A 10,849-nucleotide genomic window follows, 5' to 3' on the forward strand; every position below is an offset into this window, starting at 1 on the left:
CATAAGTCCTCCAGTTAAACAAGCTTAGTACTTAAGTCAGCTTTCTCCTTTTCTGCAAACATATAATATACAATAAATATATATATTCACAACTTAAGTTAGCTAATGTTAGCAAAATGCTAGCTATCTAATGATTGATGTAAATTTGCCACCAAGTTAGCTAATGATTGATGCACATTAACTAGCTAGTTAGCTGGTGTTTTGCTAACATTAGCTACTTTAAGATGTAATCTTAAAGATCTTTTAATAATCTTCAAAATGTAGTTTTCTTTTCAACATAGATGGGCCCAGCACATAGCATATCTAAATACAGTAAGATATATTTTCCCAGGATGGCAAAGGCATGTCCAGGCCTAATCTACCTCTGATTGGCTTACCCTGATATCCATACCCCATCCCTACCCAATCTCACTCTTCATGCCTAAATCTACTCATAACCTACCCAACCCAAACGACCCAAACCAATGAAGGCAAGGAGTACTAGCCAATTGGAGTCAGAATAGGGCAGGACATGACTTTGCCATTCTGGAGGGAAAAAAATCCATACAGGAAATGGGAAAGGAGAAGTACAACATTTGCTCAGCTGTTACTGGAGCACAGAGCAAAAGGGGGTGTGACTTAGGAAGAGTCAATTGTGACACATTTGACACTGACACTCTTTGCTGACAGAATGTGTGAAAAAAAAGAAGATCACTGTAGGCTATAACAATCTCTTTTTATTCTCTATTCCGAACAATCAATTTAAAATGAACAGTCCTCACAGATACCATTGTTATAAAAGGCCAAAACATTTATGTCAGGTCTCTGCATATAGTAATAGAAAGGATATATGACATTCTAAATCAGATAACATACTAATAATGGATGCTGTTCCAATAAACCACTTTGTAATATTCATTGGGCTCACACACAAGGACTGATTTATTCATTCCATTTCGTTATTATCATATTTACTGTCCTGTATTTCTTGCACTGCTGTCCAGTTTCACTGTCTGTCTTAACTCACCCTCTAACTCAAAACTCAAGTCTCCTCTCTGCACTTCCATCTCACTTCCAATGTCTCTGTCTGTCTATCTCCCTCTCTTTCTATCCTCAAGTGGTTGCATTTCATTTTTGGTTACTCAAAAGAAAACATCCTTTTGCCTGAGTTACCACTACAGACATTGCGGTGGTTACAGCATTCCAGAAAGCCTAGCTGTTTTTGAGATACCTTGATGGCTTTCTCGCATCGGAGGATTAAACTGAATTCACATTGATTTGAAAGATGGCTTCTTTTCAGACTGCCTCGGTGACCTCAGTGCTGAGACCCTCCACCATGTCGGACACTCCATCGGGAACTTCTGGGACATCCCCACTCAGATTCACATCCTTTTTCAGTTCACAGTCACTCTGCTCCTTGATAGGCGTCTGCTCATCTCCATTAACACATTCCTCTGAATTTGTGCACTCTCCATTCACAGCAGGAAGTACATCTACTTCTGCCACATCCTCTGGAACAGAGGGGCTCTCTAAATCTCCATTTTCCATCTTGTCTTCTACCTCAGGCTCCTGGGGAGGCACCTCTTCTACAGATGCTGCGGGTGCCTCTTCAGAGTCAGCACTAATTTCGCTGGAGGAGAGAGACTCAGAGACGACAATGTCAGGGACAGGTTCTGCTGCCTCTGGCTCAGCTGCCACCTCAGTTGCAACAGATTCCTCCTCCACAGGCTGAGGGGCCTCAGGTGCTTCAGGAAGTTCAGGAGCGTCAGATGTGTCTGCAGCTGGTTCTGGCTCAACTTCTTCTACTTGTTCCTCTGCTGCAGATTCTACTGCATCAGCCTTTTGCTCTGCCTCTGGTTCTGGCTCTGGTAATTGTTCAAGCTCTGGCTCTGGCTCAGGTTCTGGCTGTGGTTCGGGTTCTGGCTCTGGCTCTTGCTCTGGTTGAGGGGTTTGCTCTGGTTCTGGGGCCTGCTCCAGAACAGGCTCAGCCACTGGCTCAGGTTCTGGGACAGCAGCAGGCAGCGCTGCCTCCTCCACAGTGGCTTCTGGCTCAGTAACAGTCTCTGGGGTGGGCTCTGGCTCTTGGACGTCAGGTGCTTCCTCCGTGCAAACAGGAACAACCTCGGGCTCTGGAACAGATTCTACAGTTGCAGCAGGTTCTTCTACAGTGACTGGTTCAGGTTCTTCTGATGCTGCTGCTGTAGCCTCTGGGAGCTCTACTGGTGCTGGATCCTCTGCCACTGGAGCTGGTTCCTCTACTGTTGCAACTGTTTCCTCTGTTGGAGCTGGTCCCTCTACAACTGGGGCTGGCTCTGCTGCTACTGGAGCTGGTTCCTGTTCTACAGGAGCTGCCACCTCTGCAGCTGCAACTGGTTCCTCTACTGGAGCTGGTTCCTCTGCTGTTTCAGCTGGCTCCTCTACTGGAGCTGGTTCCTCTGTTGTTGCAGCTGGCTCCTCTACTGGAGCTGGTTCCTCTGTTGTTGCAGCTGGCTCCTCTACTGGAGCTGGTTCCTCTGTTGTTGCAGCTGGCTCCTCCACTGGAGCTGGTTCCTCTACTGGTGCAGCTGGTTCTTGTGCTACTGGAGCTGCCTCCACTGCTGCTGCAACTGGTTCCTCTACTACAGCAGGTTCCTCTGCTGCTGCAGCTGGTTCTTGTGATACTGGAGCTGCCTCCACTGCTGCTGCAACTGGTTCCTCTACTACAGCAGGTTCCTCTGCTGCTGCAGCTGGTTCTTGTGATACTGGAGCTGCTTCTGCTGCTGCAACTGGTTCCTCTGCGGCTGCAGCTGGTTCTTGTGATACTGGAGCTGCTTCTGCTGCTGCAACTGGTTCCTCTACTACAGCAGGTTCCTCTGCTGCTGCAGCTGGTTCCTGTGATACAGGAGCTGCTTCTGCTGCTGCAACTGGTGCCTCTGCTGCAGCTGGTTCCTCTGGAGGTGCAGATTGGGGCTCTTCTGGAGCTTTTGCAGCTTCAGTTTCTGCTGCTGCCACATTGTTTGCCTCAGCTGTCGGCTCAGCTTCAGTGGGTGGTGCTCCAGCCTCCGCTTTAGCAGATTCCTCTGCACCTGCAGCTTTGGGGTCGCTAACATCATACCCCTTCTTCTTCTTGCTCATTTTGCCTCCCATGGTGACTCCTGGAAACAAGAAGATGAAGGTGTCTTTTAGTATGAGAGATAAAAACATGGTTGAATTTTCCCTGTCGCTTTAGTCATTAATGAATACAGTATACATCATATATCTTCAATAAATAGACAAACATTCATTCCTTCAGGGAATTTAGAGGATAAACCCAAGATCTTCCTCTTGTGAGGCAACAGTGTTAAACTACATTGCCATCCAAGCACAGAGGTGATACTCTTTATTTACACACATGTATGTTTACTTAGCTGGTTATTTTAGGCAGTGAACATTTATGCACCACTGAGAACATTAGGAATGTGAGCCGTCAGACTTTCTAAAATGCAGGGGATGTTCAACTTAGCTCCTTCAAATGTAAAACAGTGCTCTGTAAGACTAGAGAATGGAGAGAGGTCTATTGTATAGAAGTGAACTAGAAGTTCAATTAGGAAGCTGCTCTCTGCCAAACACAGTTTGGCTAGAAAACAAATGTAAATGCATGGGAACCTTACTGAGATCAGACAACCCCTCAGACTCTATGCCTTCAGGAATGTTGGGTACGGCTCAGTGCCAAATGAGCCCACAACTCTGAATTGAACATCTATGATGTAGATGTACAACTATTCCTCTCAGCATGACAAGCTACAAAACTATACAGTGTAGTGAGTCTCATGAAGACAGAGCCTGCAGTTAATCCACATACAAGAAATATATGACAATCTGGATTTGATTGCTGTTAAACCACAATAATCCAATTGACACATCCTGTGACTGGAGGAAAGATGTACAACGGGCCCATAGTTCTTCGTGTGAATGTTGCAACACTGTTGTGGCTGTAGAGGAAGAGTTCATGATTGCCACAGATTTTGACTTCCTTTCAGTGACAGAACAGAGAACTGGAAGTTCAACTTTACACTGACTGTGTCAGCTGACCCTGATTAAATCAACCTGTTTGCATATAAGAGAAACATTGCTGTGTTTCTGCAGAATCGACTTTGTGGGTTTATGTTGCATTAATTCTTAAATGTCACATTCTGACAATTTGATTAACCAATTACGGTCTGACACATGCTAATCCAACGAAGGCTGGAAATATTATGTAACGTATTATTATGTATGTCTAAAATGCCTAGAGCAGTGCTTTTACCCTGTCGGGCAGCATGTCAGTATGAGCAATCTGGGAACTGTCCATAGTGCTACAATGGAGCAATCAAGACAGGATGCGCCACAAACCAGGATAGGCTGCACAGCCATTACACCCATTTACATTCTTAATGAGTGGTTCAGTAATAAAAATGAGCCATTATATCTGCGTTTATGGCAACAGCATCCTAATTCTGCTTTTGGAGCTACTTTTGACTAATTATACAATTTATGTGGCTGATTTATTAGCCTATTTGCCTGTTTTTCACCAAAACCCTCTGGCCTTCAAATCAGACAAAGCAAATATACAATTTAAGGAGAAAACCTAATATTTTGACATCAAATCGTTGTGGGTTTGCACTGACATTTTTTTCCAACTCAGTTTCTGAGTAAATATGCTACTGAAGTCAGATGTACAGCAGGCACAGGGCTTCACACATTTTTTAGAAAGATGGAGGAGAAAGGTTCGGCAGCATGTGCCGGCCGGTAACAAAGGATGGGGATTCCTCACCAGCAGCTACTCACTGACAAAAGTAATGGGTTGGGCTAATTTAGCAGAAAACATACACTAATCTGTACTATAGTGTGGGGTATAGGGCTGAAGCCTGCTATACGGGGGAATTGCACACCGGCCTCGAACACTTGAGTGATATAAGCTGTAGAGGGGTCTCCATCCCCCATTTCAACCCACCCACCCACCGCTGCTTCTCTCAGCTGCTCTACCCTTTTTTGTTCACGAGCATTTGAAAATTGTTGTACTCGCACGAAAGAAAACGAATTTGACCACAACAACGTGTTAATATCTAATGAGCATCACAACTTCAGAACTTTGTTTTGCGCTTTTCTTTTATCCCTGAAGGTTTTTTTGATCGGCTGGCCTACTTAAAAAAAAAAAAAAAAAAAGCAGCGCTGTTGCCTGGAAGACGCACTAAATCAAATTCCACTGCTGCTGAGAATGGTCAAGGGAAAGGAAAAGAAAAAAAGCTGCATTTATTATGCAGCCTCGCAATGTACAAATTAGCATATTAGGAGAAAGGATAAGAGAGGGTGAACAATGAAACTGCAGTCTTACTTCTTTCTTTCTTTCTTTTTCTTTTTTACCAACCTAATACCATAAGAAAACATATCCCAGACACGTTGCCATTAAAAAACATAAAACTGTGAAATAAACCAACCTGTATGTGTAGAGAGTGATCACTTAGGTTTTCTTCTTCTTCTCTTCAAGACTCCGGCTGGATGTGATAATGGAGGTAAACCTTTGGAGTGACAGCTGCAGATTCCGCCCCTCTCCCTCCGAGGTGCAGTGTGGGACTGTGATGGTGGAACTGAGGAGTGCCCCTCACAGTTCTCTAGACATCTGTCGCTATCACAATCCAGCCTACCCCACCACTGCTCCGTCTGCAATCTATACCCTCCCAGTCTTTAACCCCTCCTCTCCCGCACACACCCACTTCCAGCGCATACGTCTCTTTCTGCGAACTGAAGGTGATTATGAGCGGGCTGTAAAATGCGCATTTCTCCTCCATAGAAAATTACAGTTATTCCTTGATGTTTTTTTTTATCTTGTGTTGTTCCTCAGAAAGATCCCTTGCATAGCAAACACCAATGAGAAAGGTTTAAAAAAAGTGACATAATCATGAAAAGGAGCAGAACAAGTTTAAAGACATTCTTAGTCAATTATAAAGCAAACTGATTTTAATTGGTTTAATTGAATCTACACAATTGGAAAATGAGATTTATTCCTGTGCTGTGGTGAAGTGCTGACATGTGGACATCAATTAGGACTGTGGGCTTTTAAATAAATCAACTTGATCATGTAACATTACAAAACATGTACATGAACAGGCTGTCTGGAATATTTTTGTTCCCCGTGCCACTGTTTTAATGAGGTTTCTGTTCCTGTTAGGGACATAAAGAGGAACAAAAGTTCATCTTAACCATTGCGAAATATTCTGATACATAGCGCCTCTTTGCTATTTGCCTTCCATGTGTTAATTGGACCAGGTTAGTCCGGGTGAGACTTAATGAAATTCAACAACTGACCCTTCCAGGTGAACATGTTGTTTAGGCATCATGCCACTGACACACTGCTGAAGTATCTGAAAAACACTGATGACTATCAGATATAGTGTATATTCATCAAAGGAAGCTAAGGATTATAAAGATAATCTTTCTCCACCGATCTGAACATTTATCTACAAGAAGTATGATAATCACCTCTTGTAATCACATTTAAACTGCCAGAATATAATTTTCTTACTGGCCTCTCCCAGCAACAGTCCCACTTGTTTCCACTTGCAGAGCGAGCTTTCCTGTGAAAAGAAAGGTGAGATTGGGTCTTTCCCTGTCAGTTCACACAAACACGCTTTTCTTTCCAGTTTCTCTCAGTGAAACTGAAAGAAAGGCAATGTAAATCACCTAACAATTGGACTGACGATCTGATTACATAACTCAAAACTCACCCACCTGGTATTTGATGAAAAATCCCTTGGAGAGCTGCCAAACAGGTTATTTTGTTCTGGTTCAGTTGAAGGTGCTTTTTAAAGAGATTTCCCCACAAAAGTACAGTGGTTACATAGGTACAATATTCACTCAGAAATGTGTCTCACTGCATGAAAATATATTCTTAATTTTTTTTTACATTATATGTTTCCATTTAATACAACAGGTCCTGAACTCAGAAAGGTTTTGATTTACATTTTTGCTGCTGAATGTGATACACGCCAATGGATTTGGTAGTTTAGAAAGGAATTTTCTTCTTTTCTTTTCTTTTCTTTTCTTTTCTTTTCTTTTCTTTTCTTTTCTTTTCTTTTCTTTTCTTACCTTAATATATTTCCCATGTAGGGATCTGTAAATAAATACATTTATGAGTCTTTTTTTAACAGAGTTGTGACCAGATTGGCAGTATTATTGAAGAGACAGCCCCCTCTGCTGTTATAAGAGCTCATATCACAACGCAGGTATGGAGAAACCTTGTTGGTCATCAAGGTAATAATGATAAACACTTTAGATTTAACAATTTTAATGTTTTATGTTTATATTGTATATGTCAGGTATCTAGTTGGACATTTGTGAGATATCAATTAAAACTGTGTGCTACTGTCAATAACAAATTAAACTAACAAATTAAATATTCTGGATTTTTTCAGTGTACATCACCACAAAAAAAGAGTTAATTAAAATATCTACAAAATGAACAGTCACTGGAATACTAAAAGTGCTACACACATATATAATAATGTATATACAGATAATTAAAATCAGACTAGTATAGGATAAAATATTTTTAAAAATGTGTATATAGATAACTCTATATTTTTTTATGCTTTATTTCATTATATATTTCATCCTATTCTATTTTATTTTCATTATCTACATATATATGTATATGTGTGTCATATGTGTATGGAGCATGAAGGCACTGAAACTCTCTTTCTGTTGTGCAACACTGTGTTATATAATGAGTATAAATTACCTTAATGCCTTGACAAAAAAAAAAAAGAAAGAAAAAGAAATTTCTGTTATTTAGTTGATCTTGACATACCTAAACTATGAATTTTGTAAAACACTTTATCTACCTTTTAAGCCTTCCAGATACCACAAAGTTCTAGTTTCTATCTGTGAAAAAAAACAAGAAAATAAGCTCAATCTTGTTTGTTTTCCTTGCTGACAGCAGTGTGAAACAGTGACAATGGGGCAGCAAAGTCTGAGTTTCACATGATGCAAAAGCTCTGGAATGCATTCCCAGGAGTTTAACCAGCCAACCTCTGCTCCACATAGACACAGGACTCACAGCAGGCAGATGGGGAGGCCTTGGAAAAGCCTCCAGAGTCATCATGTTGATGTCCAAAGCTCATCTGTCTGCAAGTTCTGGTCCTGTTGACCTAAACTGACATGAAGACTGAAGAGGTGGAGAAATAAAGAAACAGGTGCTGGCTGCTACAACACACTACGGGTCAATAGCTCACCACAACAGTGGCAGAATGTGTGCAGGAATGTGCAAAACTACTGGGCTTGTGTGGAAGCTTTCACTGTGTGAGGAAGTTGACTGGACAGATGACTATATTTCTTAATAAATATATGAAAGGCAGTCACATCAAATGTGCAAAACTGGGGCATTTTTTTTCTTTTAAGCTTAAAACTTATTGGTGACAAATTTTTGAAACATATCACACAGCACATTCTGCTGGTTTCAGATGTTTTGTCAAATATTTTGATGACGGTTCACCAAAGATTGAGCAGAAAAGAAAATGTTGTGCATACAGTACAAATTACTGCAAGATATTAAATATCACTGCAATTCAAAACACTTGATATCTACAATCTAGAGAATGTCTGTGGTGATTTTGGTTGCATTTAAAAGAAAACTTGTGAAGATAAATATGTTAACGGATTGTTTATATTTCTAAACATATAGAGTGATGGACCTCTGAATTGACCAAACATTGCAGCGAGGCAATTTAGCAGATGTGAATAAAAAAATTTTAGCTCTGTGGGATGTACAGTTGATTTTTTGAAGTTTGGATTGTGAAATGTCTAGAAATTAAGATTTGTGGTAATAAGTCACAGCCAGTTTAATCAGTTATTACCAAAATTCATGCATCGACTGAGTCATGACCCGAGATTGTGTAAAAATTTTTAAATTAATCCATGCAGCCAATTACAAGATATAAACTTTTTACATTTGTGGTGCCCTCTAGAGGTGAAATGTGCTTTAATAATGAACTCTCCTGAACACGTCTCAATTTAAGTCTACACCAAGCTGTTCTCAAGATAAGTGCAAAAATGTAAACTTTATTGTTACAGCGCCACATTGAGGTCAATGAGTGTCATGACAGACAGGAAGAATAATAAGAGTAATTAGAACAAATACAACAGGGGTCTGCAGCGAGTGATGCTGCTTGGGCCCCTCATGGTGCTGTTGTTGTTGAACATCATACTTAAGGACTGGTTGGTAACTATGATGCATGGCCACAGTTTGTCTGGACTTTATTCATTCAAAGGCAAAATATTCTGTAGTTCACCAACTAAAAAGCAAGTGTCAAAATGCTGATATTTTCAAGAACATGGTTGCACAGACTAGGTGCAATATGCAAAGTATGACGTGCACACCAACTCAAATACTCCAGTAGTTTTGACTGGATGACCTCAGAATTCAGTATAAATAAATGATATTAAAATCTAAACTGATGTGACATGAAAGCTTTGCTTCATAAATACGGTGTCAGTTCAAATGGGCACATTATTAACCTTTGCAGAGAGCAGAGGATCATGGTTTGATTTCCATTCAATGTCAGCGAAAGATGAATAGCACCCTCTACTGGACACTTATTATTTGACAACAGTAATGTCAAATAAGACAAAAACTGCATGTCTATAAATAATTCTTCTTAAGGGTTTAAATTAATTAATTTATTTAAAAAAATGCAGTTACCTATACATGTGGACACTGAATTATTTTATGCATTCTATGTGTTTGCAGTGTTTAACATAATTTACATCTTAACATTAATGCATACTGATGCACCCAGTTCTCACATACTTTTATTAGTATTGTTAGTATCTTCTTTCTTCTTTATTGTATTATCTACAGTAGACTACATATTCCTAATTTATTATCCCTTTTCTATTCCTTACATACCTCTGCTGCTGTGAGACTGAAATTTCCAGGGATAAATAAAGAGCAACTTTTTTACTTTTCCACTTAAAGGAGCTGTTATCACTAAGGCTTTAATATGACCTGCCTATATATCCTGTAGAGTATTCTGTTAAAGAACATATCTGTATTGATAAAGCTGAAAGATTATTTGCTTTCCAATTAACTTTTGCTTCACTACTTGGTTATGGAAAAAAAAACATTACTTGACTCATAATATCCTCCTCCATATGCCTGAGTTTTTTGACTTAGTAGAAAAAGCAAATTATTTTTGTTGTTGTTGTTGTTGTTGTTGTTGTTGTTGTTGTTGTTGTTGTTGTTGTTGTTGTTGATGATGTGGTCATTGCCACAAATGGCATTAAATGACCATACTTGCTGGACTGTCTTGCCCCTAATTTTTACCTAAATGAAGACTGTATGTCTGCTGACACTCACACAATTTGGTTTTCTTTCCTGCTTCCGTGTTTTTACTGCTGAATTTATCTGCATGTCATGACCATATGTTAAGTGTATCATAAATCTATTTGTAAGTCACAAAATCACATCTTAGAAAGAAAGCCTTCTTTTAGGATGCTGGAGACTGGTGAAGATTGGATTGGATATATGACAAAATGTAGAATGGCTTCCAAAAAACTGGGTCAATTTTTATACATTAGACTCATCATAACCCAAGGCACTCTATGGACTAAGCTATCAATATTGCAAACATTGCCCTGTTCCAGAGTTTAAAGGCCTGGGGCAACTTAATCTGAAATACACGACTCACAGGGACAAGTAACCAATTTCCTGGTGTGTACAATGTCTGTAATACTCCTCCAATAGGTTAAGTCTTTACCAAAAACCTTAAACAAATCAACATCCTTTGACAAGAGAGTTCTTGGGTCAGTGACATGCGTGTTGGACTGTATCTATGGATACCTTCATGGTATGTGTTTATTAGACTCCTGGGCAACC

General features: G+C 40.1%; 1 protein-coding gene across 1 annotated transcript; it reads right to left on the minus strand.

Annotated features, from left to right (window-relative positions):
- Positions 1–696: 696 nt before the first annotated feature.
- On the minus strand, positions 697–5,626 carry LOC146332811 (uncharacterized). The gene is made up of 2 exons (XM_084715658.1): positions 5,415–5,626; positions 697–3,113 (listed from the first exon to the last, which is right to left on the minus strand). Exon 2 carries the CDS (start codon positions 3,103–3,105, stop codon positions 1,276–1,278), a length of 1,830 nt encoding a protein of 609 aa, XP_084571784.1. The 5' UTR covers positions 3,106–3,113; positions 5,415–5,626; the 3' UTR covers positions 697–1,275.
- Between the last annotated feature and the right edge of the window lie 5,223 nt (positions 5,627–10,849).

The sequence above is a fragment of the Lutjanus erythropterus genome, chromosome 1, assembly GCF_056507025.1.
Source record: "Lutjanus erythropterus isolate fLutEry1 chromosome 1, fLutEry1.hap2, whole genome shotgun sequence".
Classification (NCBI taxonomy): Eukaryota; Metazoa; Chordata; class Actinopteri; order Lutjaniformes; family Lutjanidae; genus Lutjanus; species Lutjanus erythropterus.

Bases quoted from the DNA above. Each gene is read 5' to 3' on its own strand.
- LOC146332811 (XM_084715658.1), bottom strand. From the start codon at position 3,105: ATGGGAGGCAAAATGAGCAAGAAGAAGAAGGGGTATGATGTTAGCGAC.